Consider the following 21920-nt stretch of genomic DNA (forward strand, 5'->3'; position numbering starts at 1 on the left):
GGAAAGTAATTCCAAATCCCAAATATAAACGACTTCAATAGATAGAAATTTGAGGAGTCCAAAATAGTGAAACCTGAAAGACTGCTTACTTTGCTAGGCTTTCTATGAACGAGGTCATTATTAAAACAATATTTGAGATCCTTCTATGGAAAGCAAGAAAATTATTTAATCCAAAAGCCAGATGCCACAAAGAGTAAATAGAGTTGGTGTAAGGGTATCTAACAGATTTAAATGCGGGTAAATATTTTGATACTACAGCAGTGTCCAATCATAAGCAGTTGCATGCAACTTTTTGAGCCCCTTTTATAAATTTTTTCCCAAGTCATTCACCCACGCACATACAATGCAACAAAACCAGAATTAGTAATAAAAGTAAGTATTCAGATAACCTTATAAAAACGTTTTGGTTATTCCAGCTGGTTATAAGAAAGCACCAAAAGTTCAGAACATGCAAAATAGCACAGAGAAGTTGATAAAAGTGCAAATGAGCCTCAAAAGTGCGACTGCTTCGCATGCAACCAAGAATCGTATAGCAGTGTTCTTGGTGTCTTTGCTGAAGTGCATTGTCTTTGGTCATACAGGATCAGACTGAAGGGTTTGCCTTTGGTTATTCCATTTCACCAAGCATCTCATCACTTGTCTTAATGTTGGCGTTGTCCAGTGCCTGTTGGCTTTAGATCGTAAAAGGTCATGGAAGACAAGCTGTGGTAATGCCGCTAGAGCTATATCACAGAATCACAGAATCGTCTAGGTTGGAAGTGACTTCCAAGATCACCCAGTCCACCCTCTTACCTAATACTGACAAGTTCTCCACTAAACCGTATCACTAAGCTCAACATCTAAACATCTCTTAAAGACCTCCAGGGATGGTGACTCAACCACTTCCCTGGGCAGCCTATTCCAATGCCTTACGACCCTTTCAGTAAAGAAGTTCTTCCTACCTACCTACAGCCTTCTTTAAGGTAACTGTAGAGAGCGATAAGGTCACCCCTGAGCCTCCTCTTCTCCAGACTCCTCTTCTCCAAGAAGATGCAGCTAGGAGCTGCATCTTCCCAAGTAATGTCATCGTGCCTCTGCTATGACCTTCTCAATTCACTTTTGACCCTGTTCCAACATAATCAAAGCATCTCTCCAGCTCATCGCTCTCCTTATCTTCTGCTTTTCCTTCTATCTCAGTTGTGACAGAGCAGTGCTTACACAGAGCCAAGGACTCGTCAACTTCTCGTGCTGCCCTGCCAGCGAGGAGGCTGGAGATGCTCAAAGAAAAGCTGGGAAGGGACAGAGCCAGAACAGGAGACCCAGACTGGCCCAAGGGATGTCCCATTCCATATGGCATCATGCTGAACAACAAAACTTCGGGGCTTGGCCAGGGATGGAGGGGTGCTGTTTGGGGACTGGCTGGGTATCAATTGGTGGGTGGTTAGCAATTGCATTGTGCATCATTCATTTTGTATATATATTATTGCTGCTGTTGTTGTTATTGTTTTCCCTCCCTTTACTGTCCCGTTCAACTGTCTCAACCCACAAGTTCTACCATTTTTTTTTTCCAATTCTTTCCCCCATGGGAAAAGATGGTTTGTGTGTGATGGTTGGGGGAATGAGCAAACGGCTGTGTGGTGCTTAGCGGCCTGCCAGGTTAAACCACAACAAGAGAGTAACACCAATGTATATACATTGGCTCAGAAACGTTTTTAATACAAACGAGTACTGTTTGGGGCATCGTAATTTAAGTCCAGTCTGGCATTCCACCTAGCATGATGTAGTGCTGGCAAGTGAGAGGACCCTACAGGAAAAGAGCCATGGTCTTCCTGGCTGACAACTGCAACATTTTCAGGAAGCATTTCATCATTTAACCATTCTGCTTCCTACCTGGAAAAAAAGAAGTGCTCATGTAAGTCCTGCAATAGTGAAGTAGCTACAACCAGATGATGGCATGGAGAATGTAAAACATATGGTAAAAAAATGACAAAATTTTAAGTTTTGATGAATCATTGGAGTACTAACTGGTACAGTTACTGTGTCCTCTTAGCTATCTTACTGCTATATGGAAGACCTACAGAAAATAAAAGATGATAACTTGGTAGATAGTCATATTGAATGTAACCATACCGTGTTCTGACAGATACACCAAAACCGTGATCTTCAGTATTGATTAATAAAATTATGTACCAATATTTCTGAAGAGAAAACTGCTTATTCAGAAACGAATGACTTCCCCTTAATGTAACACGCTCCCGAGTGCTATTTCACAAAAAATAGTTCAGATTATTAAATTATAAACAAGGCTAATATTTTAATGTGTAAGATAAACCCAAAAACTATGGAAAAGGTATTTCGGTGCAAAGTGACGGTTGCCTAATGAATATTTTTTCCCCCTTAGCAATGAACAAAATGGTTATAATCATCTGGCCAAGCTTTTTGTTAGAAATGATGCTGCTACTATCTTGAGAGAGCTGGAATGCGAGTTTTCCTACAATAAGAAAGTTCAGTTGGAAGGCGCCTTCAAAGATCGAGTCCAACTGCCTGACCTCTTCAGGGCCAGCCAAAAGTTAAAGCATATTATTGAGGGCATTGCCCAAATGCCTCTGGAACACAGGAAGGCACGGGGCGTCAACCACCTCACTAGGAAGCCTGTTCCAGTGTTTGACCACCCCACAGTAAAGACTTGTTTCCTGATGTCCAGTCTGAACTTCACCTGGTGCAGCTTTGTGACATTTCATGCACTCTAGCATTCTTGCTTCAGAAGATGTCAAGGTTGCAAACCAGAGCCACACTGTGATATCGTCGTGGTGACACAGGGGCGTCATGGTGATGTTTGAGCTTCCCCCACCAGAACCCCCAGACAGTCCCGTTGAGTCTCACTTGCTGACTGGCAGGACAAAAAGCAGCTGTTCACAGAAATGGCTGCAGATGGAAACTCGAGTGACAATGAGGTGAATGAAATTAAACAGGAGCCACTTTGAGAAGAAACGTCATACGTTTTTGCTCCAGACAAGCTGTTTGAGTCTTTGGACTCCCCTCCTCCTGAACCTCTGGGACAGGATAAAGGAGCAGCTTGGGATGCTCCTGTAGCATCAACAAGGGAAGAAAAAGATCCCCAAGCTCTCACTGATGACCACGAGACCAAACATGTTCCTCATAATTCTTCTGAGGAGAACGCTGGCAACGGCAATGTCTTCTCATCCCTCAGCTTCCCAAAGAAACTCTGGCAACTGGCTGAGAGTGACGAATTTAAGGCCATCTGGTGGGGTTACTCTGGAAACTATATCGTGATCGATGAGGAAATGTTTAAAGTGGAAGTGCTGGGAAGGACAAGACCTCCGAGAGTTTTTGAGACTGAGAGTATGAAAAGTTTCATTCGTCAACTTAATCTGTACGGATTCACCAAACTGCAACAGGACTTGCAAAGATCTCCCTCGCCTCCTGAATTTCCAAAAGAAGAGGATGCATTTTCTGATCATAGGAAGGTACCTCGATTGCTCCACACGTGAACCAATTCTCACAATATTCTGGTGGGAGAGATGGATGTTCCAATAAAATAAGCCTTGGCAATGGAGGAGATGAGGATAACAGTAGATGTTCTGATCTTAATTTCTTTTTCAGGCTACTTCCAGGTATTTTTGAGGTAGCATTGCTGAGTAGTAGAAATGCAGATAAAATACATTTGGGTTGTATCCAATGAGGTTGAACCCATGGAACAGAAAGATAAATAAATCGGGCTATGATGAGTCTACTTACTTTAAGACATTTGCAACGTACCAGAACTGTATCATCAGGACTGTATCATTAAGTTTTAGTCAGCCTAAGCTTTAGGCTTAAACTGACAATAGATCTTTTTAACCCATGATTGCCTTTAACAATCAAAATTCTTAGTTCTTGTATCTTGCTGTTTCTCAGTCCCAAACCGGTAGCAACTAATTCTTCTCCTTTGCATTTTTAGATACTCTACTACCATAACCCCAACTTCAAGAGAGATTCTCCCCACCTGCTCAAGAACTGCAAGCGACGAGTTGCTCTGAAGAGGAAAGCCCTGCAGGCGGGGCTGGATGAGAGCTGCCCCAGCAGCAGCCTCTATGCCCAGCCTGGGTGGAGAGATGCTGATATGGATGAGGAGGACCCGCTGGCAGCAGCTCCAGAAGAAGACACACAGCCAGCGGCACCCGCGGGGTCCCCACTCCCCAAGCGCTGGGCAAAAGCCACCCCTCAAGCCAGCGGTGCCCATACAGCCTCGCAGGGCGCTGCTCCCACCCTGCCAGATCCTGCTGCAGCAGCAGGCAGGGACAAGCAGCAGCGCCTGGACCCCTCCCTGCTGCTGTCAAACAGCAGCCAGACCTCAGCTGCCGTTCCTGCTCCCTCCCCACACCACGTCCTACCTTCCCAGATTCCCCTGTGCCCAAATGCAGGAGCTCCGAAGGCTCCCTCGGCCGCCCTGCCTCCCTTCGGTCACCCACTCTTTCCAGTGGCCTTGCTGGCAGCAGCCTCTGCTATGGCCATGCTGCAGCCACCCAGCTGGCAGCCCCTGGCAGCCCCCCACTGCCCGACCTGCACCTGCGACCAAGACAGGGCAGCTGCAGGCGACAGAATGGCACCCTAGCATGGGACCCACTGGAGACAGCAGGGATAGCAGCACCCCCTTACAGGTTCATAGTCTGTTAGTTCATAGATTGATTGTTCTGGAGTTAATCTGGTTGAATAATAAAACTTTTCCAGTTCCAGTTGTCTTTTTCTTCTTATTATTATTATTTTTAAATGGGGAAATCTCAGATTGAATTTCTATTCAATCTCTCAAAAGGAAGTAGAATCAACTGTTCTAACATCAATTTGATCATTTTCCATAACAGACGAGCTCTCTAGGTTCTTAGTCATAGAGAGTAAACGACTGGATAATGTTTGCACGCCACATGCACCGAGGATGCTCTTCCTAATGATGACTTCTAACGGAAAGTTAGGAGAGAGTAATTAAATAACAGCATTTTAATTATGGAAGACTCAGAAAGGGAATGTCACAGAATCACAGAATCACAAAACTGCGGGGGTTGGAAGGGACCTCAAGAGATCATCGGGTCCAAACCCCTGCCAGAGCAGGTTCCCTAGAGCAGGTTGCCCAGGTAGGCATCCAGACGGGCCTTGAATATCTCCAGAGAGGGAGACTCCACAACCTCCCTGGGCAGCCTGTTCCAGTGCTCCGTCACCCTCACCGTGAAGAAGTTCTTTCGCATGTTGGTGCGGAACTGCCTGTCATCCAATTTGTGGCCATTGCCCCTTGTCCTGTCCCCACAAACCACTGAAAAGAGGTTGGCCAAATCCCTCTGTCTCCCACGCTTAAGATATTCGTAAACATTAATAAGATCCCCAATTCACCTTTGGGTGAATGCTCGCAAAGTTAACACTAAATGGGCAGGCAGTAACAACCCTTGATTTAATTTCTGAGCTAACATTTACGAAGGAGCTGAGAAACCAATTGCTTTGGCGAGCCCAAACCTGAAAAAACAGAGTTCAGAAGCTATGAAAAGATACGTATTGAGCCTTTACTGTCATAGGAATGTTATAATGGCTATAAATTTGAGAAGTATTTTAAATTGTACAACCCCATTTCTCTAACATCCCAAATACCATTGCTTTGGATCTTCTGCCTTCAGTCTTGGGGAAAATCAAGTAAGGAGATGTCCTGGTTTCAGCCAGGATAGGGTTGTTTTTCTTCATAGGGGCTGGTATGCGCATGTTTTGGATTTAGAAGAAAAATAATGCTGATAACACAGGGGTGTTTCAGTTGTTGCAGAGCAGTGCTTACACAGAGCCAAGGACTTGTCAGCTTCTCATGCTGCCCTGCCAGCGAGGAGGCTGGGGGTGCACCAGGAGATGGGAGGTGACAGAGCCAGGACAAGTGACCCAGACTGGCCCAAGGGATGTCCCACAGCGTGTGTGTGGTGACATGCTGAGCAACAAAACTCGGGGGGGGCAGTGCTCAGGATGGGGGCTGGGCATCAGTCAGCGAGTGGTGAGCAACTGCATTAGGCACCACTTGCTTTGTACATTCTCCTATCATTAGTATTATTTCCCTTCCTCTTCTGTCTTATTAAACTGTCTTTATCACAACCCACGAGTTTTTCCTGTTTTTTTTTTATTCTCTCCCTATCCCACTGTGGGATAGAGGAGTGAGGACATGGCTTTGTGGTGCTCAGCTGCCTGCTGGGTTAAACCACAACAAAGCTGCATGTGAATGCTCAAAAAAAAATTTATTCAGTTTTGTTTACTGGTCTCTTTCAGAAGTTTCCCATCGTTTTGTTGGACACAATGTGTATACTGATGCAAAGATTACATCCTAAAACCATCTCAAAATATTTAGTTGTAATGTGGAAGCAGTGGTAATCCCTTCTCAATATTTTTAACTTACTTTAAGATAGGTCATGGCCTGATATATATATATTTGTGTGTGAAAATGCATTTAAATAGCACACAACCTTGTGGTTAAAACTTATGTTCACAACTGTGATGTCCTTGTCCGACAACTGAGCTCCCGATTTTGTAGGAGATGAGGCAACTGAGCAGTGGCTATGAGGTAAAATGGTGTCTGTATTGTTTTTGCTGCATTTTATAAGCTGAGTAGCTTCATGGCTCAGTAACACTCATATGGAGTGCATCCAAAGAAAACTCACTCATCTTATAACCTTGTTTTGGTGCGTCAGCATACACTTCCCTGTCAATCTGTGTTGACCCAATACTGTTGACTGTTCTTATTTCTCTTAATATTTGATATATATATATTGCTGCCTAATATATACTGTAGGTGTTTCTAAAAGAGAAGACTAGACTGACAAACATGACGTATTTGTTGAAAGCTTGCCAAGACCCTTTGTAGGCTAGCGTACCTCTGCCACAAACCCTCTTGTTTGCCTTAGCCTCATTTCTAGTTTCTTGTATTTCCATTACTCAGTCTTGTCTTACAAGAAAGAAAAAAAAGGAAATTCATGTGTTATGTAAGCAAAATACTTTAGTGCGTGGTCTTCTCCTTTTCATGGGGAAGTGGATGATTTAAGTTGCTTGGTGCTTCACTCTAGGTTGCTTGTATCAGCTAGATCAACACTGGTCTTCCTGCTTTGTGCTGTCTCACTGTTATTTGTGCCATAGCACAAAGGCTGCAGTGTTGACATATGAATAAAAAGAGGTAAAAAGAGAAGGTATCATCTAGATTTCATGTGTAGACAACTAAGCTTGTCAAATTGTTTGGACGTTGCCCTTTCAAATCGAGGGTGTGCCTAGTTCATTTTTTAATTACACTCTCTTCAGTACTGGCTTGCTTTTACGGACTTCTATGCACAAGTATTGAGCATCTGCAAATTTAATTCTGGGTGTTCCATTAGTCTGTTTTCTTCTTGAAGTGATAAAGCATGAACAGTATTTCATTTGGTCGCTTCCTTTGTTGAATGTATTGAGGCACCAAATCTGAACTTATTCCAGTCAAATGGCAATACACAGCTAATTACTTTACCTTTTTTTTTTTTTTTTCCTCTTTTAGAGTCTGGGATTTGGAAGGAAATGAGAAGGCCCATTTTGTTTTACGTTCTCCTGGAATGAGTGTGTGCTGGCATCCTGATGAGGCTTTTGAGGATGTACTTTCCAGCTCTTCATCACTACCACCTTTAAAATAACAGGAGGATGTACTTCTCTAAACTATGAATCTTTGATGCTATAGTAGGATTTAAGTTTGGGGAGCCTGTGGATGTTGGAACTAGATATTGGAAAGACCTGCTAATGTGAAATCACTGTAAATAAGTTCTCAATCACATTCTCCTCTTTTTACCATCAATCCCTTGCTCTTCCCATGAGAGAGACTCCTTATTGATTACATACATCAGTCATTGCTGATTGCATATTAACTACAGTTACCAGAGGAAAATTTTTATCAGTCATATAGCACGATTCACTGATTACATAGACTCCTGTAAAGCAAGCCAAGTATCTGTTTGACGTTACCAAGAGAAAAACATTCAGCTTCATTAGCTGAATTACTCTAGTCCTTACAATCGTGGATTTAGTATTCCTGATGCGCGAATCAATAACTGCCTTAAGTAGCTACAAATAGCTGTTCAGGTCACCATAAAAATCAGGTATCAAAATATTTATTTAGCTATAGAGAGGAAGGATGGGTACTCTTACTATAGTTTCCACCAGTATCTTAGTCCTTACTAAGAAGACTGTTGACTCCAGTGTCATCAAAACTGAATGTTTGCCACTATATATGCTACGGGGCAGTTTAGTTACTAGATTAGCCCTAAGCTAATTAGGGCCCTGATAAGCCCTAATAAGCCCTATTTTTTCTGTGCAAAAATATTGAAATATTACACCAGTCTTACATATTAGCTTGTTTTTAGTCTGACCCTTATCAAACAGCAGGCAAAGGAGATTTTTTTTTTAGTAAATAAAAGCCCCTTCAAAAAACTAGTAAAGCCTTACAGACTGATGGCTACTGAAAAGCTTATTGAAGTTCAAAATGCTTGCTGCAACATGCCTTCTAGTTTGCAGAACAGCGTGTTTCTGTGACAGCTATCTTTTCCCAAGCAAATTTGGATGTTGGGGGACGGGAGTAGGTGGGGATGGGAGAGGAGGGGACAGAGTATTTTTAATGCTGCTTTGCCTTCCTTAATTGTTGTTCATGACTATCGGAAAGCCATCCTCCTCATTGAGAATAGATTTTTTTATCATTTCATAAGGAAGCTCTTTCTACATTGCTTAACAAAACACAAATATATTTTATGTTAACAGCAAAAGCTTAGATAAAATCTGTTACAAATTATTAGGGGGTAAAGCAGTAGTGGGCATATAAAATCAGTAAGCATGAATCCAGGTTCTACAGTTAACAATATCATTATTTCCTTGAATGGCACGATCTCTGTCCGTCAGTTCCTTGTACTCAGAATTGGAACTTTTTAAAAGCAAAAAAATATGCATTATGATTCTGAAAGCAGAGTGCAACTCTGTCTGAGAACTGGTGCTTCTAAGCACCAAAATTATGTACCTATATATCTAAATCTATACATGTATGTATAGATAAAACAATGTAATCACTATGTATAATGTGACAGGAGTATGATTTAAAGTGCTTTTTATTGCTGGAAGAATATTCAGGAGAATGTTTTCTAGTAAAATGTGAACAATTGTACCTATCTAACGTCCTAGTATCAATATTTGCTTCAAAATATACTAGGTTTGCTATAGAGTAAAAAGGATGCTAAGATTCATTACAGGCTAAGTTTACAAAGTTCTATTAATTTCTCTTGCAGCTGATGGTAGCAGAGAAAAATGGGACAATACGATTCTACGATCTCATTACACAGCAGGCCATTCTCTCGCTGGAGTGTGAACAAACGCCACTGATGTCAGCAGACTGGTGTTTAAAGAATACTCTTAAAATTGGAGCAGTTGCAGGAAATGATTGGCTCATATGGGATATCACTCGCTCCAGGTATTTTTATGCACAGGACATGTATTTCTTCAGTCTCTCCTTAAGGAGCACATGAAGTGATGGGGCTACTTTGGTGAAATAGCACTTAAATGCTCAATGTATTACACCTCCTTTTCAGTAAACAAATGAACATTCATCAGCAATTATGGAATCAGTACAGATCATTCTTTTTCATGCTTATTTCTATCAATATTTATCTGTTAAAAATACTGTGCTGTTTCTTTTTGTCCACTTCAGATAGCATCTCTACTGTTTACCTCTCATTGTAAGGTTTATGCATTTATTACAATCATAAATACCTTAGTAGAGTCACTAACTACTTCAGTTTGCCTGTTCCAAATTGAAATGTAAGCTGCAGGAAAGATCAGCTTTTCCCTCAGCTTCTTCACAAAGAGCAGACAATGTCTCCCCTGTTTAAAATTATGGTTTTGATACTTAATCCGTGGTTGTTTGCAGAACAGTTTTTTACATGGAATGTCTGTTTTAGTTATCCGCAGGATAAGAGTCCTGTCCATGCTGATCGAGCCAGATTATTCAGGTATAAGTGCTATCTATATTTTGTTGTCTCCGTTTTGTTTTTGATATAGTCTGTGTATATGCAAGCACTTACTTGGGAGTTTAGGGACAACTGTGTCTCTTCAACCATTTTTAGTGGGACCTGCTCCACAATCTTAGCGAAATTTGTGAACGACTGTGGTGGTTTTACTCAGGTGGGCAGCCGAGCTCCACCACAACCGCTCTCTCACTCCCCCTCCTCAGAGGAATGGAGAGAAAATACGATGAAAAGGGCTCAAGGGTTGAGATAAGGACAGGGAGATCACGCAGTAATTATTGTGACGGGCAAAACAGACTCAGCATAGGGAGATAGTAAGATTTATTGCCTATTACTAACAAACTAGAGAAGCGAGAAACAAAGGAAAGAAACCAAAAGCACCTTCCCCCCCATCCACCCTCTTCCACCTCCTCCCCCCGAGCAGCGCAGGGGAGGGCGGGAATGGGGGTTATGGTCAGTCTATAGCGCTTCTTCGCCGCCGCTCCTTCTCGGTCACTCTCGTCCCCTGTGCTGTGGGGTCCCTCCCACGGGATGCAGTCCTTGCTGAACTGATCCGGCGTGGGCTGCCCACAGGCAGCAGCTCTTCAAGAACTGCTCCAGATATGGGTCTGTACCACGGGGTCCATCCCCCAGGAGCAAACTGCTCCAACCTGGATCCCCCACGGGCAGCAGCTCCTGCCAGGTCACCTGCTCCTGCGTGGGCTCCTCTCCACGGGCTACAGGTCCGGCCCGGAATCTGCTCCGGCAGGAGTCTTCCACAGGCCGCAGCCTCCATCGCTGCAGGTCCACCTGCTCCACCGTGGTCTCCTCCACGGGCTGCACCGTGGAATCCTGCTCCACCGTGGTACTCCATGGGCTGCAGGGGGCCTGCCTGCTTCACCATGGTCCTGGCCACAGGCCGCAGGGGACTTCTGCTCCGGCGCCTGGAGCACCTCTCCCTCTCCTTCTTCACTGACCTTGGCGCCTGCAAGGCTGTTCCTCACTCCTCTCAATCTCCTAGCTGCTGTGCAGTGCAGCGTTTTTTTTTCCCTGTCTTAAATATGCTCTCACAGAGGCGCAAAACAACATCACTTACTGGCTCAGCTCTGGTCAGCAGTGGGGCCCTTACCAAACATGGGACAGCTTCTAGATCCTTCTCACAGAAGCCACCCCTATGGCCCCCTGCTACCAAAACCTTGCCACGTAAACCCACTACAATGACCATGACTTTTTCTGTTCCACAACAACATGCATACAGGGCTGTGGGTGGTGAATCATTTACAAGCCATTTCTCTGAATTTATTTCTTTGGTATCAGTGGAATATCTGATGGCTTCACACAGTTACTCACAAGGGAGAAAACTCCAGCATGTGTGCACTTCTGTTAGGAATATTTGAAAGGTATGTTCATTTTATTCATAGGTGGTCCCGAGTGAATGAAAACCTGTTTGCAACCACTGGATATCCAGGAAAGACAACTACTCAACTGCTTGTTCATCATCTAGGACATCCCCAGGTAAATTTTGAATTCAGCTTTTGGATGGAATTGCATCTGTGCTTTTCAAATCAAGCTCATAAATAGTTAAAAGTTGTAGCTAAAAACTAGCCCAAACCATTCAGAAATGATGCTTGGTAATTCTTTTAATTATTTTTTGTCTCATCCATGCTAAAAAAACCTCCCAGACACTATTCAGCCTGTTATTTAAAATGCTGTTTGATCTGTATGTTTTATTTTACTTTGTCTCATTCATACAAAGAGAGAAAAAAAATTTACCTTTTTATTTAATAAGTTCTTTTGTTTTTCTAATTCTAAAGATGCAAAAATCAGCTGGTGTGCATTTTTCAGGTTTGAATTACCTATATGAGTAATGATAATATGTTCAGAGACAGTGCAAGTAAAGCACAGGAAGTATTTTGGTTTTGCTGATGTTAGTGTACATTTGCATAGTTTACAATAAAAAATATTATCTCCAAACATACTAGCTGTGAGTACACATAATAACAGGAAGTAATTTCATTACAAAGGTTTCTAGGTTTGAAAGAATGCATTTAAAATAATAGTGTTAATAAAAATAATGAAAATAGCTGAAAATTTTGTTATCATGGAAGATTTTGATACCTCTTACTTAAGTGTAGTAAGTAGCTACTGAAACTGGGTAGCAGATAGTCAGATTTTTCAGTTTGATTTCTGTTTTATTTTAACTGTGTTTATTAAGGAGTATTAGATATGCAGGGAGTTGCTCGTGTAACTTGGTATATGTGGTATAATAATCACTTATGGTAAGTTGTATTGATATTACTCTTGTTCTTTTTTTAAGCCCATTCTTACTGGTACGGCAGCTGTAGGATCTGGACTGACATGGCACAGAACTCTTCCATTATGTGCAGTTGGAGGAGACCATAAAATTTTCTTTTGGGTAACTGAAATGTAAAATAACCATTTGCTTCCAATATTAAAGTTTACAGCATGATATCCTTTTTGTAGAAAATCAAAGGAAATTACTCTTTGTACTGCTATTTATTCACATGGAGAATACAAGAACAGAACAAGTAAAATAGGAAACGTTTTCTGTTTGATTTTCAGCTCGCAAATGCAACAACTTTTGTACATAAAAATCAGATATCATTCATTTGACGCTTTGTTACTTCCCTTAAAATATACACTTTTTTAATATGGTATTTGGTGTGAGGTTTTTTTTTAATTTTTTTAAAGAGTTTTTGTATGAGACTCTCAGTTGTGTCTCAGTTAACACAGTGCAAATAGTTTGAAATTGTTCAGAGAGTACCTACAGCAAGAACAGCTGTCTTTGCCTTAACTTTCTGTACCATCACCGTTTTGTAAGAAAGAAATACAATATGTAGTGTCTTAAAATGTTGTCTGTGAATGTGTTTGTTGAATAAAGTATTTCCACAAGCTGGAAAGAAGCTAATGGTGTAATCAGAATAATTTTAAGCAGGATTATTTCTATTAAGATGACAGAGGGTTTCAGTTCCAGTATACCAAACAGCTCATGGTTTTTTGGTTTTGTTTTTTTTTTTTTTTGTCGTTTACAGCCTTTTACAGGAAAGTCAGGGTTTTAAAATTGTATTTATTTATTTTTTTTTTCACAAAGATGTTCCTCTGCTGCCCACTTTAAAATATCAAATGTATAAAGTTGTTCTGTAACACTGCTTCTCCTGGAAGTCACACTCCATTTTTCTGTATGTACCTATCCACTTTTAAAGCATGTTTCTTCTTTTTAATGTGTTATCTGTTAAGGTTTTCCAGTCACCTTGGAATATGGGCTAATTTTTAAAGAAATTTTGAATATCTACAGATGAAAAAATCAAGATTAACTCTTGTTTATTTGTAGATTTATCTGAGCTACCAGCAAACTAAAAGACATTTACCACCTATTCCAAGCTGCGATCATTATTGATTTATATTTATCAATGTAAATAGTTTTTTTAGAAAAACTATTTAGTAATTAAATTGGTACAGTTATAACCCGTAAGGTCTTTTGTACTTCAGGATTGTCATATGTAGTCTAAATTGAATTGCCCTCTTCTAAGCAAGATAGACTTTCTGTATGTTATCACCATTTTCTTCTGTGTTAACTTTCTTAATATTCAGTAAAATATTGCCACAAAACAAACAAACAAAAAGCAATAATTAGCCTAGACTAGGAACTTCCATTTCTTTAGCTGGTAATGCCCCATCTCCCTAAACCATGATATAATCGGGCAACTGCAACAATCTGAAAGACCTCTTTTGACTTTCTCCAGCGGGGTTCCCGTCTGCTACAGCTTGCTCTCCAGTTATCCTTACTAAGGAAACAAAACCTGCAATTATCACTGAATTTACTTCTGCTAATTTTGGAGGAAAGTAATTCCAAATCCCAAATATAAACGACTTCAATAGATAGAAATTTGAGGAGTCCAAAATAGTGAAACCTGAAAGACTGCTTACTTTGCTAGGCTTTCTATGAACGAGGTCATTATTAAAACAATATTTGAGATCCTTCTATGGAAAGCAAGAAAATTATTTAATCCAAAAGCCAGATGCCACAAAGAGTAAATAGAGTTGGTGTAAGGGTATCTAACAGATTTAAATGCGGGTAAATATTTTGATACTACAGCAGTGTCCAATCATAAGCAGTTGCATGCAACTTTTTGAGCCCCTTTTATAAATTTTTTCCCAAGTCATTCACCCACGCACATACAATGCAACAAAACCAGAATTAGTAATAAAAGTAAGTATTCAGATAACCTTATAAAAACGTTTTGGTTATTCCAGCTGGTTATAAGAAAGCACCAAAAGTTCAGAACATGCAAAATAGCACAGAGAAGTTGATAAAAGTGCAAATGAGCCTCAAAAGTGCGACTGCTTCGCATGCAACCAAGAATCGTATAGCAGTGTTCTTGGTGTCTTTGCTGAAGTGCATTGTCTTTGGTCATACAGGATCAGACTGAAGGGTTTGCCTTTGGTTATTCCATTTCACCAAGCATCTCATCACTTGTCTTAATGTTGGCGTTGTCCAGTGCCTGTTGGCTTTAGATCGTAAAAGGTCATGGAAGACAAGCTGTGGTAATGCCGCTAGAGCTATATCACAGAATCACAGAATCGTCTAGGTTGGAAGTGACTTCCAAGATCACCCAGTCCACCCTCTTACCTAATACTGACAAGTTCTCCACTAAACCGTATCACTAAGCTCAACATCTAAACATCTCTTAAAGACCTCCAGGGATGGTGACTCAACCACTTCCCTGGGCAGCCTATTCCAATGCCTTACGACCCTTTCAGTAAAGAAGTTCTTCCTACCTACCTACAGCCTTCTTTAAGGTAACTGTAGAGAGCGATAAGGTCACCCCTGAGCCTCCTCTTCTCCAGACTCCTCTTCTCCAAGAAGATGCAGCTAGGAGCTGCATCTTCCCAAGTAATGTCATCGTGCCTCTGCTATGACCTTCTCAATTCACTTTTGACCCTGTTCCAACATAATCAAAGCATCTCTCCAGCTCATCGCTCTCCTTATCTTCTGCTTTTCCTTCTATCTCAGTTGTGACAGAGCAGTGCTTACACAGAGCCAAGGACTCGTCAACTTCTCGTGCTGCCCTGCCAGCGAGGAGGCTGGAGATGCTCAAAGAAAAGCTGGGAAGGGACAGAGCCAGAACAGGAGACCCAGACTGGCCCAAGGGATGTCCCATTCCATATGGCATCATGCTGAACAACAAAACTTCGGGGCTTGGCCAGGGATGGAGGGGTGCTGTTTGGGGACTGGCTGGGTATCAATTGGTGGGTGGTTAGCAATTGCATTGTGCATCATTCATTTTGTATATATATTATTGCTGCTGTTGTTGTTATTGTTTTCCCTCCCTTTACTGTCCCGTTCAACTGTCTCAACCCACAAGTTCTACCATTTTTTTTTTCCAATTCTTTCCCCCATGGGAAAAGATGGTTTGTGTGTGATGGTTGGGGGAATGAGCAAACGGCTGTGTGGTGCTTAGCGGCCTGCCAGGTTAAACCACAACAAGAGAGTAACACCAATGTATATACATTGGCTCAGAAACGTTTTTAATACAAACGAGTACTGTTTGGGGCATCGTAATTTAAGTCCAGTCTGGCATTCCACCTAGCATGATGTAGTGCTGGCAAGTGAGAGGACCCTACAGGAAAAGAGCCATGGTCTTCCTGGCTGACAACTGCAACATTTTCAGGAAGCATTTCATCATTTAACCATTCTGCTTCCTACCTGGAAAAAAAGAAGTGCTCATGTAAGTCCTGCAATAGTGAAGTAGCTACAACCAGATGATGGCATGGAGAATGTAAAACATATGGTAAAAAAATGACAAAATTTTAAGTTTTGATGAATCATTGGAGTACTAACTGGTACAGTTACTGTGTCCTCTTAGCTATCTTACTGCTATATGGAAGACCTACAGAAAATAAAAGATGATAACTTGGTAGATAGTCATATTGAATGTAACCATACCGTGTTCTGACAGATACACCAAAACCGTGATCTTCAGTATTGATTAATAAAATTATGTACCAATATTTCTGAAGAGAAAACTGCTTATTCAGAAACGAATGACTTCCCCTTAATGTAACACGCTCCCGAGTGCTATTTCACAAAAAATAGTTCAGATTATTAAATTATAAACAAGGCTAATATTTTAATGTGTAAGATAAACCCAAAAACTATGGAAAAGGTATTTCGGTGCAAAGTGACGGTTGCCTAATGAATATTTTTTCCCCCTTAGCAATGAACAAAATGGTTATAATCATCTGGCCAAGCTTTTTGTTAGAAATGATGCTGCTACTATCTTGAGAGAGCTGGAATGCGAGTTTTCCTACAATAAGAAAGTTCAGTTGGAAGGCGCCTTCAAAGATCGAGTCCAACTGCCTGACCTCTTCAGGGCCAGCCAAAAGTTAAAGCATATTATTGAGGGCATTGCCCAAATGCCTCTGGAACACAGGAAGGCACGGGGCGTCAACCACCTCACTAGGAAGCCTGTTCCAGTGTTTGACCACCCCACAGTAAAGACTTGTTTCCTGATGTCCAGTCTGAACTTCACCTGGTGCAGCTTTGTGACATTTCATGCACTCTAGCATTCTTGCTTCAGAAGATGTCAAGGTTGCAAACCAGAGCCACACTGTGATATCGTCGTGGTGACACAGGGGCGTCATGGTGATGTTTGAGCTTCCCCCACCAGAACCCCCAGACAGTCCCGTTGAGTCTCACTTGCTGACTGGCAGGACAAAAAGCAGCTGTTCACAGAAATGGCTGCAGATGGAAACTCGAGTGACAATGAGGTGAATGAAATTAAACAGGAGCCACTTTGAGAAGAAACGTCATACGTTTTTGCTCCAGACAAGCTGTTTGAGTCTTTGGACTCCCCTCCTCCTGAACCTCTGGGACAGGATAAAGGAGCAGCTTGGGATGCTCCTGTAGCATCAACAAGGGAAGAAAAAGATCCCCAAGCTCTCACTGATGACCACGAGACCAAACATGTTCCTCATAATTCTTCTGAGGAGAACGCTGGCAACGGCAATGTCTTCTCATCCCTCAGCTTCCCAAAGAAACTCTGGCAACTGGCTGAGAGTGACGAATTTAAGGCCATCTGGTGGGGTTACTCTGGAAACTATATCGTGATCGATGAGGAAATGTTTAAAGTGGAAGTGCTGGGAAGGACAAGACCTCCGAGAGTTTTTGAGACTGAGAGTATGAAAAGTTTCATTCGTCAACTTAATCTGTACGGATTCACCAAACTGCAACAGGACTTGCAAAGATCTCCCTCGCCTCCTGAATTTCCAAAAGAAGAGGATGCATTTTCTGATCATAGGAAGGTACCTCGATTGCTCCACACGTGAACCAATTCTCACAATATTCTGGTGGGAGAGATGGATGTTCCAATAAAATAAGCCTTGGCAATGGAGGAGATGAGGATAACAGTAGATGTTCTGATCTTAATTTCTTTTTCAGGCTACTTCCAGGTATTTTTGAGGTAGCATTGCTGAGTAGTAGAAATGCAGATAAAATACATTTGGGTTGTATCCAATGAGGTTGAACCCATGGAACAGAAAGATAAATAAATCGGGCTATGATGAGTCTACTTACTTTAAGACATTTGCAACGTACCAGAACTGTATCATCAGGACTGTATCATTAAGTTTTAGTCAGCCTAAGCTTTAGGCTTAAACTGACAATAGATCTTTTTAACCCATGATTGCCTTTAACAATCAAAATTCTTAGTTCTTGTATCTTGCTGTTTCTCAGTCCCAAACCGGTAGCAACTAATTCTTCTCCTTTGCATTTTTAGATACTCTACTACCATAACCCCAACTTCAAGAGAGATTCTCCCCACCTGCTCAAGAACTGCAAGCGACGAGTTGCTCTGAAGAGGAAAGCCCTGCAGGCGGGGCTGGATGAGAGCTGCCCCAGCAGCAGCCTCTATGCCCAGCCTGGGTGGAGAGATGCTGATATGGATGAGGAGGACCCGCTGGCAGCAGCTCCAGAAGAAGACACACAGCCAGCGGCACCCGCGGGGTCCCCACTCCCCAAGCGCTGGGCAAAAGCCACCCCTCAAGCCAGCGGTGCCCATACAGCCTCGCAGGGCGCTGCTCCCACCCTGCCAGATCCTGCTGCAGCAGCAGGCAGGGACAAGCAGCAGCGCCTGGACCCCTCCCTGCTGCTGTCAAACAGCAGCCAGACCTCAGCTGCCGTTCCTGCTCCCTCCCCACACCACGTCCTACCTTCCCAGATTCCCCTGTGCCCAAATGCAGGAGCTCCGAAGGCTCCCTCGGCCGCCCTGCCTCCCTTCGGTCACCCACTCTTTCCAGTGGCCTTGCTGGCAGCAGCCTCTGCTATGGCCATGCTGCAGCCACCCAGCTGGCAGCCCCTGGCAGCCCCCCACTGCCCGACCTGCACCTGCGACCAAGACAGGGCAGCTGCAGGCGACAGAATGGCACCCTAGCATGGGACCCACTGGAGACAGCAGGGATAGCAGCACCCCCTTACAGGTTCATAGTCTGTTAGTTCATAGATTGATTGTTCTGGAGTTAATCTGGTTGAATAATAAAACTTTTCCAGTTCCAGTTGTCTTTTTCTTCTTATTATTATTATTTTTAAATGGGGAAATCTCAGATTGAATTTCTATTCAATCTCTCAAAAGGAAGTAGAATCAACTGTTCTAACATCAATTTGATCATTTTCCATAACAGACGAGCTCTCTAGGTTCTTAGTCATAGAGAGTAAACGACTGGATAATGTTTGCACGCCACATGCACCGAGGATGCTCTTCCTAATGATGACTTCTAACGGAAAGTTAGGAGAGAGTAATTAAATAACAGCATTTTAATTATGGAAGACTCAGAAAGGGAATGTCACAGAATCACAGAATCACAAAACTGCGGGGGTTGGAAGGGACCTCAAGAGATCATCGGGTCCAAACCCCTGCCAGAGCAGGTTCCCTAGAGCAGGTTGCCCAGGTAGGCATCCAGACGGGCCTTGAATATCTCCAGAGAGGGAGACTCCACAACCTCCCTGGGCAGCCTGTTCCAGTGCTCCGTCACCCTCACCGTGAAGAAGTTCTTTCGCATGTTGGTGCGGAACTGCCTGTCATCCAATTTGTGGCCATTGCCCCTTGTCCTGTCCCCACAAACCACTGAAAAGAGGTTGGCCAAATCCCTCTGTCTCCCACGCTTAAGATATTCGTAAACATTAATAAGATCCCCAATTCACCTTTGGGTGAATGCTCGCAAAGTTAACACTAAATGGGCAGGCAGTAACAACCCTTGATTTAATTTCTGAGCTAACATTTACGAAGGAGCTGAGAAACCAATTGCTTTGGCGAGCCCAAACCTGAAAAAACAGAGTTCAGAAGCTATGAAAAGATACGTATTGAGCCTTTACTGTCATAGGAATGTTATAATGGCTATAAATTTGAGAAGTATTTTAAATTGTACAACCCCATTTCTCTAACATCCCAAATACCATTGCTTTGGATCTTCTGCCTTCAGTCTTGGGGAAAATCAAGTAAGGAGATGTCCTGGTTTCAGCCAGGATAGGGTTGTTTTTCTTCATAGGGGCTGGTATGCGCATGTTTTGGATTTAGAAGAAAAATAATGCTGATAACACAGGGGTGTTTCAGTTGTTGCAGAGCAGTGCTTACACAGAGCCAAGGACTTGTCAGCTTCTCATGCTGCCCTGCCAGCGAGGAGGCTGGGGGTGCACCAGGAGATGGGAGGTGACAGAGCCAGGACAAGTGACCCAGACTGGCCCAAGGGATGTCCCACAGCGTGTGTGTGGTGACATGCTGAGCAACAAAACTCGGGGGGGGCAGTGCTCAGGATGGGGGCTGGGCATCAGTCAGCGAGTGGTGAGCAACTGCATTAGGCACCACTTGCTTTGTACATTCTCCTATCATTAGTATTATTTCCCTTCCTCTTCTGTCTTATTAAACTGTCTTTATCACAACCCACGAGTTTTTCCTGTTTTTTTTTTATTCTCTCCCTATCCCACTGTGGGATAGAGGAGTGAGGACATGGCTTTGTGGTGCTCAGCTGCCTGCTGGGTTAAACCACAACAAAGCTGCATGTGAATGCTCAAAAAAAAATTTATTCAGTTTTGTTTACTGGTCTCTTTCAGAAGTTTCCCATCGTTTTGTTGGACACAATGTGTATACTGATGCAAAGATTACATCCTAAAACCATCTCAAAATATTTAGTTGTAATGTGGAAGCAGTGGTAATCCCTTCTCAATATTTTTAACTTACTTTAAGATAGGTCATGGCCTGATATATATATATTTGTGTGTGAAAATGCATTTAAATAGCACACAACCTTGTGGTTAAAACTTATGTTCACAACTGTGATGTCCTTGTCCGACAACTGAGCTCCCGATTTTGTAGGAGATGAGGCAACTGAGCAGTGGCTATGAGGTAAAATGGTGTCTGTATTGTTTTTGCTGCATTTTATAAGCTGAGTAGCTTCATGGCTCAGTAACACTCATATGGAGTGCATCCAAAGAAAACTCACTCATCTTATAACCTTGTTTTGGTGCGTCAGCATACACTTCCCTGTCAATCTGTGTTGACCCAATACTGTTGACTGTTCTTATTTCTCTTAATATTTGATATATATATATTGCTGCCTAATATATACTGTAGGTGTTTCTAAAAGAGAAGACTAGACTGACAAACATGACGTATTTGTTGAAAGCTTGCCAAGACCCTTTGTAGGCTAGCGTACCTCTGCCACAAACCCTCTTGTTTGCCTTAGCCTCATTTCTAGTTTCTTGTATTTCCATTACTCAGTCTTGTCTTACAAGAAAGAAAAAAAAGGAAATTCATGTGTTATGTAAGCAAAATACTTTAGTGCGTGGTCTTCTCCTTTTCATGGGGAAGTGGATGATTTAAGTTGCTTGGTGCTTCACTCTAGGTTGCTTGTATCAGCTAGATCAACACTGGTCTTCCTGCTTTGTGCTGTCTCACTGTTATTTGTGCCATAGCACAAAGGCTGCAGTGTTGACATATGAATAAAAAGAGGTAAAAAGAGAAGGTATCATCTAGATTTCATGTGTAGACAACTAAGCTTGTCAAATTGTTTGGACGTTGCCCTTTCAAATCGAGGGTGTGCCTAGTTCATTTTTTAATTACACTCTCTTCAGTACTGGCTTGCTTTTACGGACTTCTATGCACAAGTATTGAGCATCTGCAAATTTAATTCTGGGTGTTCCATTAGTCTGTTTTCTTCTTGAAGTGATAAAGCATGAACAGTATTTCATTTGGTCGCTTCCTTTGTTGAATGTATTGAGGCACCAAATCTGAACTTATTCCAGTCAAATGGCAATACACAGCTAATTACTTTACCTTTTTTTTTTTTTTTTCCTCTTTTAGAGTCTGGGATTTGGAAGGAAATGAGAAGGCCCATTTTGTTTTACGTTCTCCTGGAATGAGTGTGTGCTGGCATCCTGATGAGGCTTTTGAGGATGTACTTTCCAGCTCTTCATCACTACCACCTTTAAAATAACAGGAGGATGTACTTCTCTAAACTATGAATCTTTGATGCTATAGTAGGATTTAAGTTTGGGGAGCCTGTGGATGTTGGAACTAGATATTGGAAAGACCTGCTAATGTGAAATCACTGTAAATAAGTTCTCAATCACATTCTCCTCTTTTTACCATCAATCCCTTGCTCTTCCCATGAGAGAGACTCCTTATTGATTACATACATCAGTCATTGCTGATTGCATATTAACTACAGTTACCAGAGGAAAATTTTTATCAGTCATATAGCACGATTCACTGATTACATAGACTCCTGTAAAGCAAGCCAAGTATCTGTTTGACGTTACCAAGAGAAAAACATTCAGCTTCATTAGCTGAATTACTCTAGTCCTTACAATCGTGGATTTAGTATTCCTGATGCGCGAATCAATAACTGCCT

General features: G+C 42.2%; 2 protein-coding genes across 10 annotated transcripts in view; both read left to right on the forward strand.

Moving 5' to 3' along the window:
- NUP37 (nucleoporin 37) overlaps positions 1–8092 on the forward strand; it is a 33822-nt gene extending 25730 nt beyond the window's left edge. Inside the window, exons 1-4 of one of the 6 annotated variants that reach the window (XM_066997610.1) lie at positions 1178–1412; positions 2381–3467; positions 3941–4640; positions 4971–8092. In XM_066997610.1, the coding sequence (XP_066853711.1) occupies positions 3285–3467; positions 3941–4594 (837 nt within the window). In that variant the 5' untranslated portion in view covers positions 1178–1412; positions 2381–3284 and the 3' untranslated portion in view covers positions 4595–4640; positions 4971–8092. The other 5 variants (XR_010831738.1, XM_066997594.1, XM_066997601.1 and 2 more) reach the window with 5 other exon arrangements.
- Positions 8093–8160: 68 nt separating this feature from the next.
- LOC136786345 (uncharacterized) lies at positions 8161–21868 on the forward strand. 4 transcript variants are annotated; one of them, XM_066997648.1, is made up of 6 exons: positions 8161–9463; positions 9951–10001; positions 11417–11510; positions 12313–12411; positions 17795–18494; positions 18825–21867. In XM_066997648.1, the coding sequence occupies exons 1-5, from the start codon at positions 9285–9287 to the stop codon at positions 18446–18448; spliced, it is 1077 nt and encodes a 358-aa protein (XP_066853749.1). In that variant the 5' UTR covers positions 8161–9284; the 3' UTR covers positions 18449–18494; positions 18825–21867. The 4 variants fall into 4 exon arrangements, with proteins under 4 accessions (XP_066853749.1, XP_066853756.1, XP_066853751.1 ...); XM_066997655.1 differs by lacking the exon at positions 9951–10001 and having other exon boundaries at positions 18825–21868; XM_066997650.1 differs by lacking the exon at positions 18825–21867 and having other exon boundaries at positions 17795–18569.
- The last annotated feature ends 52 nt before the right edge of the window (positions 21869–21920 follow it).

The sequence above is a fragment of the Anser cygnoides genome, chromosome 1 (genome assembly GCF_040182565.1).
Source record: "Anser cygnoides isolate HZ-2024a breed goose chromosome 1, Taihu_goose_T2T_genome, whole genome shotgun sequence".
In the NCBI taxonomy this organism is placed as follows: domain Eukaryota; kingdom Metazoa; phylum Chordata; class Aves; order Anseriformes; family Anatidae; genus Anser; species Anser cygnoides.

Coding starts and splice junctions, on each gene's coding strand:
- LOC136786345 (XM_066997648.1), top strand. CDS start 9,285: ATGGTAGCAGAGAAAAATGGGACAATACGATTCTACGATCTCATTACA. Junction 9,464..9,950: donor TGGGATATCACTCGCTCCAG/GTATTTTTATGC, acceptor TGTCTGTTTTAG/TTATCCGCAGGATAAGAGTC. Junction 10,002..11,416: donor GATCGAGCCAGATTATTCAG/GTATAAGTGCTA, acceptor TTTTATTCATAG/GTGGTCCCGAGTGAATGAAA.